The following is a 22,133-nucleotide window of genomic DNA, read 5'->3' on the forward strand; positions in this document are numbered from 1 at the left end:
GAGTCATTTAATGATTATTTAAACTATTCCTTAGTAACGATTTTGTTCCGAAAACAATCGCTAAGGACTAGGTTAAGTAACCATTAAACGACTCTGAGTGTGACGGTAAGAGTTTAAAACTATTGACAAACTGTCAATTATCGTGTAAAAGAAAGAACATTGCATCGTTTCCTAGCAAACACTTTCACCTGCTTTTGGTAAAAATGTTGTTATAAAGTAGGTAGCACAGACACCAGCACGACAAGCTAACCCATCTGTCAAATATCTTCATAAGACTGTCAACCTTATTGTCTCCTAGTTAAGTTTCAAATCTGTTTTTGCTGTGTAGGATAACTTGATGTGTTGTTCGAGTGTGTTGTTTAAAACATGGCATGTTGATTGTATCGTTAGTTTTGCTGTGACATGTTTGAATCAAAACGTTTACTTTTGTCATCCTGTTAGAGAGTGTGTCTTCAAAAATCTCACGATGTTATCTCAGGCGTTTTTAATACTTTAATTCTAGGTATATTATACTTGATGTTTATTATAGATTGATATCAAATGCAGTCAATTAAATACTTCATTATATTAATATTTTTTAAGAAAAGTGTAAACTTAATGTTTCATTAGAAGACTGGATTAAATGGCCAAGTTCCTTAAATGTATTCCTACGTTATCTTTGACTAAAGATTTTATCACAAACAATCTTGTATAAATATGATTAAAAATGCGTTTTTTTTTCTCTCTTTAGTAACATACACAATTATACAAAAAGACAAAAGAAATTTACTTGCGAAGTTCACACTTCTACAGCAGAAAATTCACTAAATGAAAATGAACAGAGCTCAAAATATGTTATTCGAAAGTTCCTACAAGACACCTAAACTAAGTATTTAGTTCCACAGAACAACAACATCTAATTTGTCACACATACGATGTTGTTTTATGAATGGACCGCTAACTAGTTCAACGTAAACGGCTGCAAGGTGCAATGCCCCAGTGCAGCATACATTTTCTTTTATTGATTACCGACCTACCTATTACTCGATATAATTTGTATGAAATAGCCTTCATACATAATAATCGAATAATCGAGTATATAATTTGGCAGTAATTTTTCCTTGTTACATTTATACGCATTTAAAATATAAAATTATAAGCAATATTTTAAATGGAATAATGACTCTTGAATTTAAAAAAGATCAATATTATTTATTGTCTATCAAGCACAAGGACTTTTTAATTTTGAATGTAGAACGAATACAATTGCTCTCCGAGGCTGTATAGAGAACGCCTCAGTCACAGCACAGTGCAATAAAAATCGTGAAAACATAAAACAATAATAGTGAAAATAAGAAAGTTCATAAGTACTTACATTCATTTTATTAATTTTCCAATAATATTAAATGTTCCTCAAATTAATTAACATCAATAAACACTAAACACAGACTTTCTTTTAAAGAATTTTGTAACTATGTTTGTAATACGGAACCGGTTTTAAATTTGTGTGCGAACGCGCATGCGCGCGGTGTGATGGCGGGCAAGGGACTGGCGCGCGACGGCTTAAAAAATATAACTTTCTCGGCCGACCGCGATTTTAGACTGCCCATTGGTTGCTAGGAATAAAGTGATGTTGATTGCTTGCATAATTACTCGCTGTTGTTATAATATAATGGATGTTAGTCACAGTTATTCTGTATTTGTTTTGATTAGGTAAAGTTTATTGAACATAATAAGGAAGTAAAGGGAACTTCAGTTATTTGAGTCTTTATTCTATGAGTGCGTACTTAGTCCAGTTTTTTTATGTGTGTGTGATGTGTATTTTTTATCTTGTTGCTTTGCTACATAATTAACATTAACTTAAAATTAGATATCAGTAATCTTATTACCAATGCACAACATTTGAAGGACATCACGGCATGCCTTCGATCATTGGTATTGTTGATCGAAGCGGCATGCATTAAAAATGTTTGCTAGAAAAACTGCCAAATAAAGCTCTAGACAGACGGACTGAAATTCAACTGCAATCGGATTGCACGTTTCATTTGCAGTTCTATTGCAGTCAGTCAACTGCCCTTGAACTGCAATTTGCAGTTGATATGCAGTCAGCGTGCAGTCGGTGTGCAATTCAAATAATGCTAGACTGCACGAATGGCTTGCAGTCGTGTCAACTGCATTGAAACTGCCCTTGAACTGCAATTTGTAGTTGGATTGCAGTTGAAATTCAGTCCGTCTGCTTAGAGCCTTAAGGGTCTCTCGAGACTCGAGAGGCATTACCTATTACTTTTTTTATGTTTTCGAATTTCCTTTTGTGTGCTTTGGTAGGTATCTACTCTATGTTTGCCAATAAATTCTTTAAAACGAAAAAAAAATGCTACGTTTATAGTGCACTCGCTAAACCCCATAAAAAATTCGTTCTACAATTCAAAACATCTCTTGTTTTTTATACTTAACTAGCGAACCCGGCGAACTCCGTTTCGCCACCAATGATTTTCCCTGTTTTCCTGCTTTTCTCTTAAATTTTCTCCTGTTTTTCTTTGCTATAAACCTAACGGAGCCAGAGACCTTTCCAACGAATGCAAAACCGTGGAAATCGGTTCATGCGTTCTGGAGTTATAGCGTCAGGAAGGAAAACCCGACTTATTTTTATATAATAGATTACACTTACGCAGCGTGATGTTTTATAGTCTAAAGCCTTCCACGATACCTTCAATGGACTACCCCACATATGACATGAGCCTAGCAGCGGTTGACACCGCGCGGGAGCAGCTAGTCATCTAGGTATTCATCTCGATGTGTATTCACACAAAACTAGTTTTCTGTGACGAAACTGCAATCGATACTGCACGTACATCATTTACAAATTTAGGTATATTGACATGCGTTATCTCAATTAAAGAAACCAATCACAACCACTTTTTTTAAGAGTGGATAATCATCCAATGGCTTCTGCCTCCCTGGGCGAGGCGAGAGGGAGTGTCAGACTCTTACTGACAAAAAACCACCCCATTCCTACTCCTGCTTTTCGAGCCGAAGCGCAACTCAATCTCAACCACTCAAACGGATGCAATTTATTATTAAATGTGGATTTCCTCCATGTCCTTTTAAGTGTCATATAATAATTAGTTAATTAATAATTTATAAATTAGCTAGTAGCTATTAGTCACGCTATGACGCTAACATTCGTTAGAATGGCATTTATTGCCATTCGCGAATGTTGTTTCACTATCCTAAAACATACTAACTAAAAAATTTACACGACTGTTATACATGAACATGAGTCCCGTTCGTGGCTTGAAACTAATCGAACATATCAAACTCAAATCCTGCACTATTTTCTTATGAAAATGTGACTTTAGCACAGCTCAACAACAGAAATTGGCGCTTTTTTCAGCATAGGAAACAAAAACCGAAAATATTTACCTCCAATACCAATAACGAACATTTAAAAACCGCAGAAATTATATTTTGGCAACTGTAACAACTGAATCGGGTGCATTGTCCTGTAGAACTAAATGGCATTTAACAATAAAAATAGATACATTCTTTCTAATATTCTGCTTAGTTAGCAGTTGGCATGTTGAGATACTCGTATTATTTTAAAATAGTCACATACTTACCAGTGACTCTTTCTCTTTTATATTGAGTTGGCAGGGCCAGGTTGTGATGTTTTAGTGTCACCAGAGTTCATTTCTAATTTATTTTTAACCGAAATATGTAGTTACGTCTATAGGTGTTATGTACGGACTAGTACGGAGACATTATCGTTATATACATAAGCGGTTTTTTTTAAGGGGGAAAATTGTCCTATGACTTTTCCCGCCTTGGGCGAGGCCGCCCACTGTTGAACAAGGCCTCCCCCTTAGGGCCAACTCACACCGAAAGAGCGGCGAAGGGCAGCGAAGCGGAGCGCAGTTTCAGTGTCATGAGAATTTTAACTTAATTTTTATTATTATAAATACTATTATCGCATGAGAAACTCGAACGAGGCGCGCGGATGCCCGCGGAGCCGCAGGAATTCCGGCGAATTCCATAAACGGAGCCGTGCGCCTGCGCGAGCATTCTCGGGAATTCCCGAGAATGCTCGAGCAGTCACGAGCGGCCGCTGGCAATATCCCGCCCCTCGCAATAATAATTATTTATATGTGCAATAATAATTAAATCCAAAATACTCATTTTCACTGCATAAACACAAGTTTCCTCGAGTTTTATTGAAAGTGAACTGCGCATAGAACGACCCGTGAATTCATCGCGTGCGGGCTCGAGATGGCGCGCGGTGTCCCGCGACTTCTCGCGCATTCCAGCGACTTCTCGAGCAGTCACGGGAATCCTCGCGCCTTCTCTACCGAGCGGGTCGCTGCGCTCCGCTGCCCTTCGCCGCTCTTTCGGTGTGAGTTGGCCCTTAGTCCTCCATGTAGGACAAGCCACCACCTGCATACACTGGGACTCCGCGCCTCTGACGATATCGTGGTCCTATCTAGTTAACTTAGGTTTTAATGGTTCATTGACCGTTTCACGTCAAATGGAGCGAACACAAACAAACAAAATATGCGTTTCGCAATGCTGAATACCTAGATAATTAGGTAAATTATAAGCAGTAGTAACTTCCGATAATAATGTAATGTAATTAAATGTCATTGTAAGTGAATTTATGTACTGTTCTTATGCGAATTAATTCTTTAAATCTAACCTATTGATTTTAAAGTCTATAATTTTCATTAAACTGCGTATTAAAAGTAGACTGCAATCTCTTTTGTCTCTAAAATCTGCCCATAAGTGTAATATACACTATACTGAAAACCGCAATAAAATTGGTTCAGCCAATCGCGATATATTCGCGGATAAACATAAATAAACGTGAAATTGTGCACCTCCTTTTATTGAATTCAGTGATTTTTGAAGCAGTTTTAAACCTAATTGTTAGTTTATTTAAGTTACTTTTCAGATGAATTTGCTTTAATTTATTTAGTCATGTATTTTTTTCGTATAAAAGTAGTGGCAAGATTACCTTAAATTACCTACCTAAATGGATGGAGTATAAGTTAGGGAGTTACATTGAAATAAAAAGACGAATCCCAAGTCAATGATTTATTAGCTAAAGAAATAAGAAATTGACAAGCGCTAACTACATGTTTCATAATCAACTGTTGCATATAGGCACTGTTAGTTTCAATATTTCAGTAAAACTGTAAGACACTGATTTTGTAAATATATCTTTTTTATTTTTACTATTGTCTCTGAAGTTGCGTAAATGTTAGTAATGGTTTAGGCTATAACACAAGAGAAATAATACAAACTTGCTATATTATGTAACTAGCGAAGTTTCATCTAAATCTATCAAGCAATTTAGGAGTAATGAGCTGACAAATCTTGAATGGTGTTATGTAAAGATGTTTTGAAAATACTTGTGTTGTAGTCTAAACGAGAAAGCAGGTTGATGGACTATCCCAACATTGGGAAATACACTAAGAAGCAACAAGTTAAAACGAGAGAATTCCACCCGCGTCCAGAGATCAAAAGAAATAAAAAGTATAGGAAAACAGCAAAAAATATTGTAGAAATAATATATTTTGAATACAAACTCTACTCAAAACAAAGTAATCAAGTTCCCAAAATATTGCAAAGTACTGAAGAACTTATAAATCAAGTTTTTTAAGCTTGAACAGGGCACGGATTCGCATCCTCTCGTGTACATAGAAATTACGCCCTCATCCCATACAACATAAGGATTACATTAGCGCAATACAGTAGCGCTTTAAAACAATAATATCTGTAACTTATATATGTGAAGAGTTCAGCAGTGAGAGAAAAAGGTGACAAATGAACCAGCATTTTAAAGGAAAATGTAACTTATTTTACATTTAAGGGTGAAAATACCTTTTGGTATGTGATGTTTTAATGTAAGAGACCCAATTTCTTTGCTAATATCAATTTGAGTGAAAGGAATTTGTCTTGCTTTCGAAGTGTATATAGTATTATATATTATATTGCATATAAGATATATGTAAATGTTTCGTGACATAGCTAGATAGTATAATAAGGTTGAAAAATTGGGTTTACATACAAAGTACTGCTGAACTCGCGACAAAGTAGAACGTAATACATAATTACAGTAGAATATATATTGTTAGTGTTGGGGCTGTGTGTTGCATCAACGCCTGGAGTTGACTGTCTGCCAGTCATCACCGTCGGGGTCGCGAGCTGCAAACAAAGATGGTTTGTTGTAAATATAGGAACTTGTATTTATTGCTTGTTTGTGTGAGTGAGGTTACCAGAGGCTTATACCCCCTTTCCCAATCTTTCCCAGCCCTGATTCCCCAACATTCCTTAAATTTCTAACTCCAAAAAGGACGGCAACGCATTTGAAACAACGCTTGCGTTGTGTTTCGTTGCATGAGTGAGGTTACCGGAGGCCCAATTACCCCCTTCTCTATCCCCGATTCTCCAACAACCCCCTTCCCAATCCCCGACTCTCCAACAACCCCCAAAAGGCCGGCAAAGCACTTGTAACGGGTGGCGGCGATTGCTCATTATCAGAGATTCGTCTCATCGTCATCGTCATATAAAAATAACTTACGTTTCTCGTCACGACGTGGCGGCGCGCGGCGCGGTCCGTCGCGGTCGCGGTCGTCCCGGCGCGGGCCATCGCGGTCTCGGTCGTCGCGTCGCGGCCCATCACGGTCCCTCTCGTCTCGGCGAGGCCCGTCCCTGTCGCGGTCATCACGACGCGGCCCGTCGCGGTCATCGCGCCGTGGCCCGTCACTGTAATAAAGTTAATTAAACGATTATGTTATTATTTAGCTTGCCCCAATTTTGTTTGGGTCTTTAGTAATTGGAATTTTAACCCTTCTTGACGACAGATCGTTCTAGGCGGCTACTCTTGAAATCAATATCAATGTCAATTCAATTTCAATCTAATAAAATCTCAATAATTATTCAACCACAAACATAGCTGTTAAAATAGCATTCAGAGTACATAATAGAAAGCCAAAGTAACTTAGGTTCAAAGCTACAGAAGGAACAGGGTGGTTTTTAGTCAGTAGATCTGACATTCCCTCTCGCCTCACCCAAGGCAGGAGAAGAACCTAGATGAGTTTTCCCCCTCAAAAAAAAAAACCTTAATAGGTGATCTATAAATAATATGAATTACAACTTACCGGTCATCCCTCCTGGCTGGGAAGCGGTCGCGGTCGCGATCCCGGAACCCGCCGCCCTCGCGGTCACGGTCGCGGTCGCGCGGGGCGTCGCGGTAACGATCGTCGCGTGGGGGAGCGTCCTTAGAACGCCAGGTCGATGAGCGTTCCTGTTTACAAAGTAAAGAAATGTTATAGACTTAGTTGTCATTTTAAAAAGTCTTACACTATTATTGTAGCTGAAGAGTTTGTTTGTTTGAACGCGCTGATCTTTGGAACTGCTAGATGGTTTGAAAAGTTCTTTGTGTATCTAGTCCATTTATTGAGGAAGGTTACAGGCTGTAAAACATCGATGCTACTATCAATAGGAGCCGAGCAGAATGGGTTAAACCACGCCCGAGTCGCCGTGTAAGGTATTTCTTTAAAGTCAGAATTATAAATATACATAGCAGCATGCAACATAGCAGTGGATTCAAATTTTTTAATGCCTTGGATTTCTCAATCTCTATAAGGAACTATATTATCAGTTTTCACTTCCAAATACGTTTTAATATTTGGGGCTTTATTTTCTGTTACATAGTTGAATTTCTTTGGTTCAATTAATTACTGATTAACTACGCAACGTCACGCCTTTTATACCCCATAGGGGTAGGCAGAGGTGCACATTATGGCAAGTAATGTAGTAATGCCGCTATACAATGTACTGATTAACACGTTAACTGTCACGTAGGTCACCGGTGACCTACGTTAGTAAAGGATTTGCCTTCAACAGTTTTCTGATGGCAGTTAAAGGCTTAACTAGTGTTTGTAACGGATACTTACAGAAGGAGCTGGTGGTGGGTCTGCGGGTCCACGTCTCCAGCTGCCACTCTCCGGACCACTGGAGCGACCGGCGTAACGAGGCCTGGGGATAGACAGCAATCAAGTAAGTATTATTGTGTGGTTTAAGAACAAATCATTTTTATTTCATAAGTTTCTCATACTCGCTATGGGACAAGAAAAGATATTAAACATTGGTAAAACTTTCAAAAAGAATATGTCACTAAAAGTTCTTAAAATGATCTTCACTACGTAGTTAGGTGGTTTCCTAGGTCAACAATAATTTATTTTGAATTTTTAATACAATCAAATAATCGTCTTTTCATTCATTAATTTTATTTGACGATATACTTAATAATTTAATTTCTCTAGCTATTTTTTATTACTTATACGCCATAAGTTGCGATCTCCTAAAAAATTTATAAATACTTTTTACATTTCGATAAAAATATTGAATTTAACCAGTTGGAAACACCGTATTCCGGGTATATGTCCTCACCTGTCTCTCTCGGGTTCCCTGTTGGTAGACCTCCACGCACCCTCGTCCCTTGGCCTGTCGTCCCTTGGTCCGCGGTCATCGCGAGCCGGGCGGTCGTCACGGGGTGGACGGTCGTCACGTGGCCTCTCCTCACGTCTACAACAAGAATATCATTTTTTGTCAGTAAATAGATGCTAAAGCGTAAATAGAAGCTCTCAAAGATTGATAGAGACCTTTGAGAAGAAGATTGATAGAAAGAGATTATGACTTCTGAGTTTTTTTCGGCATTACTTCTCAGAGTAGTCCGATAGGAAATGCCGGCCTCATCTAGTTATTTAAGAGATTGACCTTGTAACCTATTTGCAATAATACATATCTATCATTTGACAAAGCCAAGTTGTAAGAAACAAAAACTTAGTTTTTTTTTCGTCGCATCTACTATAGATCCTGGCATACAGGAATCGCAGCGGTTTTGGAAGGTTGTGAACGAACTTGTATCAAAATCCGAGAAGAAAACGTAACGTGTTTGTCGTCTACAGCAAATCACAAAGGTGTAGTGTGTGTGACACCTCGCGCCTATAAGTAGAGTAAGTTAGTCGTATAAGGAGAGTCAATTAAACTTATTCATAAGAATCAGACGTCTCATCATTTGCTCCCGAAGCCATGTCACACACATTTATCCAGATTTGAGTAAATGGTATTGTTATGTATAAAAGATGTATGTGACATACCTGTCGTCTCTGAGCGGTGGTCTCTCATCCCTGGCGGGTCTCTCGTCCCTGGCGGGCCTGTCGTCGCGCGGCGCCCTGCGGTCCGGGGTACGAGGACGGTCCTCGCGGACTGGGGCCGCGTCACGAGCCGCGCGACCTGGAACAAAATAGCGTTGAATTAGTTGCGTAAATACGTGAATGTTATTTCTAGGAAAGTTTAGTAGATATTTACCCTTCAATTTTCATGCTAACCTGAATTAAACAAGCCCTGAAATCTTATCTTTATTACGACATTCACCATTCACTGCTCTCACATCGGCTACTTACCAAACTTTCACATTGCACACTTGAATCTATTTAGTACAACTAGATTAAAATTTGTATCAACTGTCAACCACCAGGATTCTCTCCTCTGCCGTGAGTGAAATGCTATCTAGACTGTTATAACGCATTTACTGAAGATTTCGAAAAATTAACTAACCGATTTTTGCCTGATCTTTACGCCAAGTTGCTTTGTGACACAAATCAGCAAAAGATCCTTACAAAACATTTTTACAACCCTACAAAAAGTGAGTTGCGGTATAACTAGCGGGTTTACCGAGACTCCGGCTCGAAGAACAGGAGTAGTAACGGAATTGTTTTCAGCCGCCTAGCCCAAGGCGGGCGAAATCATTGGATGATTTTCACCCCCTTAAAAACCTTATAAAACGTAGCAAAAAATACTCACTGGATCGCCAAGTATCTCCAGGTACAGGTTTCTTCTCATCCTTGGCGTCGGCCTTCGCCCTCCATCCGTCGTCCCTGGCGGGGGCGGGTCGGGCGGCGCCCCCGTCTCTCCAGCTAGACGAAGCCTGTGCCTTCTGTTCCTCCAACTTGCGCTGTATCTCTGCTTCCTTCGCCCTGATCTTAGCTTCAGTACGTGCCAACATTTCTTGGTGTTCTCTGTGGATATAAATTTGTTTAGTTGAGGTTAATGATTTGTAAGGGTAAGTAATAATATAACTTAAACTCTCATCGAGCAGCAGTCGCTTGAACTCTTAAACAAAATAGTATAATAGTATCGCTAAACATTTTTCAAGATGGCAAGAAAGGTTCATAATTCAACCCGTCGTGTGCTGGAACGCAAACCCACGCTAGACACAATGTATTTGCTATTTCGACATGCCTTGGGGCAAAGACTTCTTCAAACTGCTTTCAGTAGACTCTAATTTATTTTTAAGACCGCCAAACTAAAGAACTCGTCTGATTTCACAACTAATTTTAAACTCTATGTCCAAAAGATTAAAGTCACAACTCACCTATCCTCTTTCTCCTTTCTCTCCCTGGCGGCGGCCAGTTCCTCGGCATGTTTCTTCTCCCTCTCCTCCCTCTCTTTGCGTTCCTCCTCCTCCTTGATGCGTCTCGCTTCCTCAGCAGCACGTTCCTCAGCGCGACGCTTCTCTGCGAGCCACTGTTTAGGAGATAGATAGATTAGTAAATATATTTATAAGTTTAAAGAGAATTTGCTTTTACTGTTGTTTTGTACTTGATTAATATAATTGAATTGACAAATATATGGTGGAGTAAAGTATAAATAAAATATTGAGCTGTTTATACAGCGAATGGAATCAGTGCTAGCTGTTCATTATCTAATTCAAAGAGAGCCATGCTTAAGCACGAATGGACTGGCTCACAGAAAACTAATCTGATATTACGGGACTTTTATAGTCGAAGCCGATTGCTTACTATCAGAAGCTTTATCTACTCTTTTCTCCCACAAAACACCAACAAAACAACTTTTACTACAGACATAATAAAAAAACCATCACATTCTTACTAGGTCCCAAAACTTCTACTTATTATCGATATTATTGCTATGTATCAAGGAACCAAGGAAGACGGTACACGTTCTCACTTTGTCCTAATTCTTCTACTTATTATTAATATTGCTATGTATAAAGGAAGACGGTAGTTGATACAGACCTCCTGCCTCCTCTTCTCAATGCGCTGCACCCTCCGCTCCGCGAGCCGTTTCTCCCTTTCAGCCTGCAGCTTGTCCTTGAAGGCGGCGAGTCGCTGCGTGTGCGCGGCGCCGCGCTCGCTGCGCAGCTTCACCGTGAACTGCTCGCGGTGCACCGACATGCGGGACAGCCGCGCCGCCGTGTTCACGTCGCGGGCGCGGGCCTCTGTGGGACAGATAGTTAGAAATTAATATAGAAGTAGAATATTTTGTTACAATTAATCATAAAGCATGTCATATATCTCTTCTACTGATACCAGACAAATAAACCAGAAGTTCGAAGTCAAAATATTTCTTTGACTTCGAAGTTCGAATGGCTGGTTTAAGCTTTTTATCTACAGAATTTAAGTACAACAAATCATACTTATCATAGTCTTCAAAAATGTAGGAATTCAGTACACTTATTACGAGTTTGTTTTACATTTAAAGAAAACAAATCGGTAGCGCGTTCGACGCTCTGATTGGCCAGCGCGAATGAACCAACCAGTCAGAACGCTGAACGCGCTTCAACGTAAAGCAAACTCGTTCTAAGGCTACAGAGTGTACATTGTATGAGTGTACAAAATACCTAGTTACTGTTACTGTCCACTCACCAATAAGTTGTTGAATGCGCTCCTTCTCCTGGGTCTCCCAGAACGCCTTGTCCTGCACCTGCTTCTCTTCTAAGCTCTTCTGCAGCAGGGGAATCTCCTCCAGGCGCTTGGCACGCTCGAAGTAGTCCACCTATTGACACACACGCATCAATGCATAACTAAATAGTAAACTTAATGCTATGTTAAATGTATTACAAATGCAGATGGATTCATAAAGAAAAAAACTTAATTAATTTAGTTAAAAAAAAAGTTTATTTGAAATCTTTGTCTTAAGTTTTCAGTGCCGTTAGTACGAGTTTGCTTTACGTTGAACGTAAACGAAATGAGAGCGCGTTCGGCGCTCTGATTATCCGGCGCAAATGAACTAACCAATCAGAGCGCCGAACGCGCTCTCGTTTGCCCCACACTACGATTTTCTCCTGTGTCGTGGGTGCGTTTACAAACATACAAGTTCACATGCACATGACACCCAGACCCGAAACAACAATTTGTGGATCACACAAAGAGTTGCTCCGTGCGGGAATCGAACCCGCTAGCCGTTGCACGGCAGCCAGTTGCCCAGCCACCGCGCCAACCGTGCAGTCAATATCTCGGTAAACGTAGATAAACTCGTACTAAGGGTGCTGATGTTTACAAGAAACTATAAGTGAACCAATTGTATAAATTTTAGTTTTATTAAATTTACCTTCTTCTCCTGTGACTTGAGCCTGGCCTGCAGTTCACGGCGTTCCTTCATCAGCTCCTCAGCCTCACGGGCAGCGATGGCTTCGGCGTCCATCTTTTTGAGTTCCTGTTAATAAAAGACATTTTATTAACCTCTGTAGCATATTTGTTAAATAGAGTGAATTTTGTTGATGATTTATTCCTTTTCCTAACATCACATTTTATTAGCAGTAACATTTTAAAACTTATTTTGCATAACCTTTTGTATTTGTAATTCGTTCCAAAACAGTTTAAAAATTAAATGTAAAAAGAATGCGAAAACAGTTCAAAACGAATGTTAACAAGCAGTAACTAATATTATAATTTATTAAACTGTTGCCAAAACGCAAAACTCAACAAGGAGACAATTTATTTTCTATTGTCCCATACGTCTCAAACGAAAGATTAAAGTACTTTTCACACTTTGTACTTTATACACTTCTTTCTGTAAAATACTGTGTAGAATGTACACAGAACCATGTAACATATACACATCATCATCATCATCATCAGCCGAGAGACGTCCACTGCTGAACAAAGGCCTCCCCCTTAATACATATACACATACCTCCTCATTAATATTGGACAGCATCTTCTGTCCGTGCGCAGTCTGGCTGATGTGCGCGACCCTCTCCCGCAGATGTCGCTCCCGCATGGCGGCCAGCTCGGACTCGTGGCGGCGCCGCTCGCGCTCCTCGCGCTCGGCCTCCAGGCGCCGGGCCTCCGCCGCCGCCGCCGCGCGAGACACCTCCTCTTGCCGTCTAAGGGGATTGGTTTTATTACAGTTTGGGGTTTGTTTGCGCTGTTTATGGAGTAAAATTGTGTGTAGATTTGAAAAATTTGTTTCATGTTTCAGGTGACTTTGATTCTAGTAAACACATTTCAAAGTATTGCTAACAAATTATTCAACTTTAAATTTAACTTTTATCAGCTATCTATTCGTGGAGTAACAGTTCAATAAAGTTTGTCTGTATATGTTTAAAGACTTGTGTCTTGAACTTGACATGTTTGTCATACATATTACATTTCAATGAACAACATAAACATGGATCACTTAATTAAAGGTTTTTTTTTCTGGTATTGAACCTGGCATTCATTTACTTATTCATTATCAACAGAACATTAAGCCAACAAATAACTCTTGACTAACAGTTCCTTCAGAATATTCACAACAATCAAAGGCATTTCAAGGACTGGTTACCTGAGTTCCTCCTCCTCGCGGACAGTATTGAGCCGCTCGATGTACTCCTTCCTCTCCTCGATGATCTTGTGCCGCTGCAGCACGCGGTGGTGCTCGGCGTGCTTGTGCTCGTGGTAGTGCTGCACCATGTGCGCGCGGGCCCGGGCCCGCTCCGCGCGACGACGGGACGGGAACAGCGTCGCCGCCGCGCGGGACAATACCTCCGCCGCACGGACTAGTTGCTCGCGGACCTGGGGGGTTATAATGTTGTTATTTGGAATACTATAAACTTAGATGATATTTTTTGTTTAGCTATAAAAAAATCCTATTTATACTAAGACTTAAACTAGTGGATCAATTTGAATAAATCTTTCACCAACTCCAAATCTTTAACTTAAGCATTTTTTCTCGATATAACGCGAAATTAAAATCTCAAGTAAAAGAAGACAAGTAATCGTATGTTTCTTCTCGAGACCTGTCTAAATGTTAGTAGTGCTAAGTTTTATATATTTATAGAGCTTTTTTGCCAGATATATCAGTTTACAAACCTGTTCAGCAGGTGTAGCTTGCAGAATGGCGCCGCCGCAAGCTTCGTCCGCGGCCGAGCACCACTCGCCACCACCGGCTTCCACTCCGAAGTGCACGCACCTATAAAACAGTAATAAATTCAGTTAATCATGCCATATACTTAAAACTACTAATCTACTTCATACTAAAGGTGCCAAAGTTAGGTTGAATACACGGATATCCATTATTCAGTCTTGTAAAAATTCCAGAATGGATCGAAATAAGTTTGTGCCGTCTTCAATTAACACAGAGTGCGCACGTGGCGCCCCCTGTCGCGTCAAGGCGAGCGTATGATGTACCTCCGAGGCCTACCACAACTTACTACTGTACAGTTAGTTATGGGATTTATTTCGGAGGAAATTAATAACAATGTGTATGATATGAAAATGAACAGAACCACTATACATTCTGATTGGTCAGCCTCTGTTACGCAACGTCACGCCTTTTATCCCCGAAGGGGTACCTTTTTTACCATATGTGTCATAAGTCCCATGAAATAAGGGGTGAAACTATTGCCATATATTGGGCACAATGTCAGACTCCGTACTACTGAGAATTTTTTTAAAACCGAAATCAGACCAGCAGTACTTTGCCCGACCCGGGAATCTAAAACCCTCTTGTCCGGCAGTCGCACTTGCAACCAATCGACCAATGAGGCAGTTACTGAGAAACACAAACATTGGTAAACCCAATATTTGATTTCTTAACCTAAGAAACGTTACACCACAGTAGCACTTACAAACACTTATACACTGAAATTAAATAAAAAATAACAAAATACTAACTTGTTAGCATGATCAACACGGATCTGCATGTCATTATGCCTGACGCAGTCGACCAGGAGACGTTCCAGATGGAACAGGTCATCGGTGTTGGCCAGCTCCAGGAGACGAGAGAACTGGATGCAGGCGTAGCACTGGCCCACTTGACGGATGAGACGGACCAGGGCTACATCGCTTAGAGCCACGGTGTATTGAGCTAGCGGTGAGTCTGGAAATAAGGGTTGTTGTTAGATAGGTTTCCTTTGGTGGTAGATAAGGTTTAGTTTTGAATGACAGCCTTCTTTACACCCTTTCGTCTAGGAAAGACTAACCGCCATGAGAGCCATTTAATGGTTACTTAAACCAGTCATTAGTAATTGTTTTCGCAACAAAATAGGAACAGTTTAAGTAATCATTAAATGTTTCTGATTGCGACAGTAAAGGGTTTTGCCAAGATTTTCCATCTTGAGGTCAAAACAAAACATTTGATTTTAATCAAGTGTTAAAGATTATGTTAAAATAATGAGACTTAAGTCGTCCTAACACGCCTATACATATAAATCAATGCGTAACATTTTAGTGTGCCGTCTTCAATTAACACAGAGTGCGCACGTGGCGCCCCCTGTCGCGTCAAGGCGAGCGTATGATGTACCTCCGAGGCCTACCACAACTTACTACTGACAAGTTAGTTATGGGATTTAATTCGGAGGAAAACACAATAAGATTTTTGTAGGGTTATAGCCAGACTCAAATTGACTCAATAGAAAAAATGGTTATGTTAAGTATTAAACTATGATACTAGCCTTTAAAAACATACAATATTTTAGGGATAACTAGACAGACATAGAGAGATTTTATTTTATACATAAAACCAAAATATGACACAGAAATTGTATCTTAACACTGAAACTAACATGTATAGACAACTTATCACACATTTAAATACAAATATACTTACTAGGCTCCTCCTCGAGGGACTTGACGACACTCTTGACGTTGTTGCAGAGGGTGAGAGGGTCAAACTCTACCTCCAACCACGAGTACAGCTGTTGCAGCTGTGGAGTAGCCAGCGCCACCACGTTTAGACGGACCACATCTGGAGAAATAGAAAATAGGATTATTAAGTACCTAATAATAGTAATTGGGTTTTTTTCTTAGTCGAAAATAAATTATTTCGACTTTTAAATACAATAAAATATTCAAAGTTCATTTATTTATTTGATGGTATATTTCATTTTGCAACAAATATGGCAAAACAAAGAATTATCTGTTTTGGTTGAGTAGTTTATGCTTAGGTATAGTTACTATAGTCAGATGATTAATTTTTGTTTCGTTTTTGTCTATATATTTTTGTAAATGTTTGTGCCGTCTTCAATTAACACAGAGTGCGCACGTGGCGCCCCCTGTCGCGTCAAGGCGAGCGCATGATGTACCTCCGAGGCCTACCACAACTTGCTACTGACAAGCTAGTTATGGGATTTATTTCGGAGGAATAATTAATATGAATATGATTTTGAATATCTCAACGGAAAAAGTATAACAAATTAAAAATAAACAAAGATTTTCACATGACTATTAGAGCAAATTCCAACTAACATAATAAATATATAGATAAGTTTATTTCTTTGTTTGTTTGTTACTTCTTTACACTTTATCTACTCAACGAATATCCCTATTATCGCATACATAGAGTTAATGCATGAATACTGACATACATTAATTAAGTTTTATGGAAAATTAACAAGGGTAAGACATAATTATATTAATTACTTTTTATGGAAAATTAACCAGGGCAAAGCCGCAAGAAAAAATTAGCTTACCTTTCAACAAGCTAGCCCTGGTCGGGGGCTGAGCGAGGCCGAGTAACACAGCCAGTCTCTGTGCCTTCTCGACCGGGCTCTTGTCAGTCTCCACGAAACGGTCGAATTCAGGGTGCAGAGACGGCAGTGGGACCGATAATACGGCCACGAGGACGCGACAGGCCATTCTGGTGAAGAAGAAATTAAGAAAAATTAAAATATAGTATTTTTAGTTTTAATTGGAGATTGTCCAGAAGATGCGTTTAGGTTTTATACTAGACTTTTGTCAATGTAAGTCTTTGAATGAAAACTATATCAATACTTTTCTGTTTCAGAGTTTATAGCGTAGAAGTACGAGTTTGTTTCACGTTGACCGAAAACGAAACGAGAGCCAACCAATCAAGAGCGCCGAACTCGTTCTCTTTAGATCTCGTTAGAAGTAAAACAATCTCGTATTTTTATTTTTTCACAGTAGTATATTCTCCTGTGTCGTGGGTGCGTTTACAAACATACAAGTTCACATACACATGACACCCAGACTCGAAACTACAATTTATGGATCACACAAAGAGTTGCTCCGTGCGGGAATCGAACCCGCTACACGTTGCGCGGCAGCCCGTTGCCCAGCCACCGCACCAACCGTGCAGTCCGTGCAGACCGTGCAGTATTAAGCCCTCTGACTGGAATATGTTCAGTAGGATTTTCTACTATGTCGTGGATGGACTGTGATAATAAATGTGCCGTCTTCAATTAACACAGAGTGCGCACGTGGCGCCCCCTGTCGCGTCAAGGCGAGCGTATGATGTACCTCCGAGGCCTACCACAACTTACTACTGACAAGTTAGTTATGGGATTTATTTCGGAGGAAATTTACACAAAATCAGGGACAAATACATATGATTTACAGGATTTTTATCTAGACCTGAGCTCCATAATAAGATGCATTTTGATGGACTTTGTATGTGCATAGATAAATACATGTGGAATAAAAGTAAGTGTCCACAGGCCCGCATCGTACACATCGTACGCATTCCGTATGACGTCATCAGTACGCATCGTATGTAGGCATTGCTGATGATGCGGATCAGTGGACGCAGTTGTATGAGTTTCTATACGAGACAAACTAAAATCCGTTGCGTGCGATGCGTACGATGCGGGCTTGTGGACGCTTACCTTAGACACATCAACTTAAAAGAGCTCTAACTGCCACACTCAGAGTCATTTAATGCTTACTTAAACTATTACTTAGTAACGATTTTGTATGGAAAACAACTGCTAAGGACTGGGTTAAGTAACCATTACCTAAATGACTCGAGTGTGCGAGTATGTTACAAAACAAAACTTACTTCTGCAATTCCTCCTGTGTGATATTCTTCTTCATCTCCCTGGACAGTTGGAAGAGTTTCAGCAGTGCAGCGGCATGGAACAGGCAGTGGCCAGCCTTCCAGAAGACAAGAGCCAGCTTGCCATAGTAGTTAGCCATAGTTTTGGCCACGGGAGTCTTTTTAGACATGTTCATGAGGTTATGGATGTCCTCGATCGCTTTGTAGGCTTCCTGTTAAAGATATAAAGAGGTTTTAGTGTCTTATTCAGACATTGACAATTTGTGATGGCCCAGAGGTTTAAAACGTCTCATACATGAGGGTCCAAGTCCCAAACCTAACAAATAGCAATGTGAATTTGTCTAATATGTCATTTCTATGATTATATAGACACCAGTGGCATACAGTGAAGGAAAACATCATAAGGAAACATGGAGTTAAATTAGAAGTTTGAAATCGCCAATTTGCCTTCCATGTGAAAAGAGGCCTTTGCTCAGCAGTGGCCACTTATAGCCTGTTGATGATGTTGGATATTATAATGTGCACATACCTGCCACAATTCCATTTGGATGGCGCTATCCAGTTGGAACAATCTGGTTTCCAAGTTGAGCTGCTGGGTCTCTGGCTTGCTGATGCTCACATTACCAGTTTGCACCTATAACAAAAGCATAACATGTAAATCATTTTAATATTATGACACAACTAGTGACTTTTCTTTTTGCATGTTCTATATTAATAATTTGTCTAGTTGTAAGTCAATTTGTGCCGTCTTCAATTAACACAGAGTGCGCACGTGGCGCCCCCTGTCGCGTCAAGGCGAGCGTATGATGTACCTCCGAGGCCTACCACAACTTACTACTGATAAGCTAGTTATGGGATTTATTTCGGAGGAATATCCTTTACTAAAATATTACACACTGCAATTGTTAAGAACATTATCAATTTAACATAATTTTTGATGTAAATATTACAGCTACTAAACTAAATATTACAACTAAAATCGTAATTATAAGGTTATACGGCCACTACTCTATCTACTACCAGTACATAACAGCTATCTAGATAGTTTAAAACAAGCGGTAAGTTTGTTGTTCCTTTCTTAAACTCTACCTACTCAAATATTTTACAAGATAAGTAACTTACAATCTGAAAATAATTCTATAATACTATAAAGACCAAAACTTACGGTAGGCTTGCAGATATCTTCAAGATGCTTCCTCAATTTGTCGCAGAGCTTCCTGAACTCTGTTTTGCGGGAATACTTGAGACAGAACTGGAAGGCCATACGTGCAATATCGTGGTACAATGTCTCCACGTGAGCGTTCGTACGGAGGAGCTCCAGGCATTGGCAGTATGATTCCCACAGGAATTTCACCTGAGAAAATGAAAAATTGTTAAACAAATGTGTATATATGTTTTAATTATAATAATCTTGACGTATTGTTGCATTATTTTCGTAAATTGTTAGTTGAAAGGTAACTTGATAATAGCTAGAGTCACATTGATGAAATTTTAACTAAAGTGTAAGGGCTTGTATGTTGTGTTGCAAATAATCTTAAGTTTGCTTTTAAAATGTAACTTGAGAAAGCTTGTGGGGACAAGTGACAACTTGGAGAAAATCTTGTGGGGACAAGATTTGCAAACAACTTGTGAATTACGAAAAGGATGTGGCTGTTCTTTTGCCGGTACATCCAATTCAAAAGTTGATCAGGCCAAATAAAATTAGAAATCTAGTTCTTCACTTACCCATGGTGTAAGGATAGTCCTATCAGATCTATCCTGAGCGTCTTCTCCAGACACAGCACTGAGCAGGATGCTCTCAGGAGTAGCAAGGTTATCCAGATCATCAGTCTCAATGACTGCTTGAGTGGACTGCTCACGAGCCGCTTCTGTGCGCTCTTCTGCCATACGTAGGTAGCCCCTGAGGATATTGAAGATTTATTTCAGTCATCAGCAACAAAATTGGTATAAAATTGAATACTACTAATCATGATTTTTTTATATTATCCCAATTAGATAAAATATTGTCTTGATTTTTGGATACCTTTACATAGTTTAGTTTTATTATGTCAAATGTACTTCTCACAGAAAAATAAGCTTGGCAAAATCATCCTTTTGACTGGAAACCAGAGTAGCATTACCCAATAGCTGGTATAAATATTATACATCAAACAAGTACATTAGGTGTTACATATCAAGTAACAATCAAGTTCTTACCTTATAACTTGTTCCAAAGACCCAACATTGACGGACTGAAACATATTCCTGTATTGGAACAAGCCTTCTTTGGCAATGTGAGACTTGCGCAAGTCCACACACAGTTCCAAGTACTTGAACATGATCGGCTCCAACACCGACTCGGACCAGTTGTACGCCCATTTCTTGTTACGGAATACTTCTTGCAGAGTGTCTAAAGCTCTTGCAGGTTTGTCCAAGTCCATAAACTCTGTTTGAACAAATATAAAAGCATTGTTTATTTACATTTTTCTTGTGAAACCTAGAAACACACGTAAATAACACATTTCTATGTGTATATAATATTAATAAATATAATTTAATTATAAAAGTCTTTAGGTAATAAATAAAAGAATATCTTGTATGACAAAATTAACTTGTTATTATTTTAATTGTATCTCTTTTGTTGCGAATAGTATTAGTTTCTTTATGTGTGTGTGTGTGTGTGCGTGTGTGTGTGTGTGTGTGTGTGTGTGTCTGGTGTGTGTGTGTGGTGTTTATTTTTCTATAACACATTGGTAAAATGTAAACTTATTTGAATGGCATGCTGTAATGCAGTTTCAATATTTCCTTATACTAGTAATTAATTACTCCAACATCAAGTATAAGAGTGTGTGTTTACAAAACATCACAGACCAACAGCTTTTTGTTATCATCTTAACATTCTTAACTCATCCTTTGTTCCATTCTAAATCTCTCTCTCTCTTTTTTAATTAATGTTTATAGAAACCTGATACAAGTAAAACCATTGCTCTTCATACCATATGTCAGCAAGGTGCAATCATTTTTTGGTTAATATCAAAACAAGGTGTAGACTATTAATTTGAATTTTACAATAACAACACTTAACATAGTTGTTGTAATGAAATACAAAATACTATTATAGTGTAAATGCAGTCATTACTTTTTTAAGATTATTGTTTAGGAGATATCTTAGTGAGGTTGTATTATTCATCTGACTGCTTTAGCTTGCCTCAATGAATTATTAAATAATAAAACACTATTCAAACAGTGTTTTATTCTTTCCCTTTATGCATCAAAATATAACATGTCTACTTTACTCATACTGAACAACAAAATGATGCTAGAAAAAATATAACAGCGACGCCTAACATGAAAAGGATCTCAAGAATCAAATACAAAAAACTTTCTTTGAACTTATTTTTGTTTATCTTAAGCAATATTCTGTTTTTAATTTTAGTAGTTAGTGAAGCAGGTACAAATTTGTGCATACATGCATCAATATGTGATTAGGTTATCTCAAAGACGTGTTACGCAAAGTTCAGCACGAAATAATTATGCGAACTCAGCACTTTGGTTATGTTTCAAAAACTTCATAGACTGCATAAATATCATCAAAAACTACGTCTTATGTTAGTAATAAGCGAAAATAAGGGTAATTTTAGGTCCTGAGCATGTAGTATCAAGGAATTGAAGAAAGCGTAAGGTCATAAGCTCCTATCAAATCGTATGTGCAACGTGGTATTTACTGAATATTCGGTACCCACCATTAGCCCGTTTGAGGGCATTCTCCGGTCTCTGACCGTATCTCGCCATGGTGTACACTACACTTTTCACTTCATCCACATAAATATAACGTTAGAAACGTGGTGCAGAACAATTTTATCGTAATGTTCTGTACACCGGCCTGTCAAGAGACAGGAGAAATCAAAATGGCCGAATAGACTTGAGCCAAAAGTATCGATAGATGGTAATAATATCGATATTTTTATTCGATTCATTTATCGATTAAAGGATGTAATTAATTTTTAATCGAATTATAAATATTCATTTTAAATGGCAAATTCGCACCAATTTAAATATTTTTAATTGATATAGTTTTCGTATTTAATCTT

At 38.9% G+C, this 22,133-nt stretch overlaps 2 protein-coding genes across 2 annotated transcripts in view; both read right to left on the bottom strand.

The window, feature by feature from the left end:
* Window positions 1-1,583, bottom strand: part of LOC118274473 (uncharacterized) — a 31,966-nt gene extending 30,383 nt beyond the window's left edge. The window contains exon 1 of the mRNA XM_035591958.2: window positions 1,355-1,583. Within this exon, the coding sequence (XP_035447851.2) occupies window positions 1,355-1,360 (6 nt within the window). The 5' untranslated portion in view covers window positions 1,361-1,583. The remainder of the gene's footprint in view (window positions 1-1,354) is intronic.
* Window positions 1,584-5,052: 3,469 nt separating this feature from the next.
* On the bottom strand, window positions 5,053-21,961 carry LOC118274470 (eukaryotic translation initiation factor 3 subunit A). Its single transcript, XM_050696955.1, has 23 exons — window positions 21,786-21,961; window positions 20,260-20,488; window positions 19,789-19,963; window positions 19,229-19,417; window positions 18,593-18,697; window positions 18,067-18,275; window positions 16,742-16,908; window positions 15,880-16,017; window positions 14,946-15,150; window positions 14,142-14,241; window positions 13,615-13,844; window positions 12,982-13,174; window positions 12,397-12,501; window positions 11,712-11,841; window positions 11,082-11,284; window positions 10,418-10,569; window positions 9,847-10,061; window positions 9,141-9,276; window positions 8,431-8,565; window positions 7,935-8,016; window positions 7,137-7,282; window positions 6,557-6,741; window positions 5,053-6,180 (listed from the first exon to the last, which is right to left on the bottom strand). Exons 1-23 carry the CDS (start codon window positions 21,832-21,834, stop codon window positions 6,131-6,133), a joined length of 3,528 nt encoding a protein of 1,175 aa, XP_050552912.1. The 5' UTR covers window positions 21,835-21,961; the 3' UTR covers window positions 5,053-6,130.
* Window positions 21,962-22,133: the final 172 nt, after the last annotated feature.

This window comes from Spodoptera frugiperda, chromosome 11 (assembly GCF_023101765.2).
Source record: "Spodoptera frugiperda isolate SF20-4 chromosome 11, AGI-APGP_CSIRO_Sfru_2.0, whole genome shotgun sequence".
NCBI lineage: Eukaryota > Metazoa > Arthropoda > Insecta > Lepidoptera > Noctuidae > Spodoptera > Spodoptera frugiperda.

What these genes read in the sequence shown, in the direction of transcription:
- LOC118274470 (XM_050696955.1), bottom strand. Translation starts at nt 21,834, where the DNA reads ATGGCGAGATACGGTCAGAGACCGGAGAATGCCCTCAAACGGGCTAAT. An exon ending in GGACTATCCTTACACCATGG is followed by an intron (nt 19,418 to 19,788) that starts GTAAGTGAAGAA and finishes TCATTTTCTCAG; the next exon opens with GTGAAATTCCTGTGGGAATC. An exon ending in CAGGGCTAGCTTGTTGAAAG is followed by an intron (nt 16,018 to 16,741) that starts GTAAGCTAATTT and finishes CTATTTCTCCAG; the next exon opens with ATGTGGTCCGTCTAAACGTG.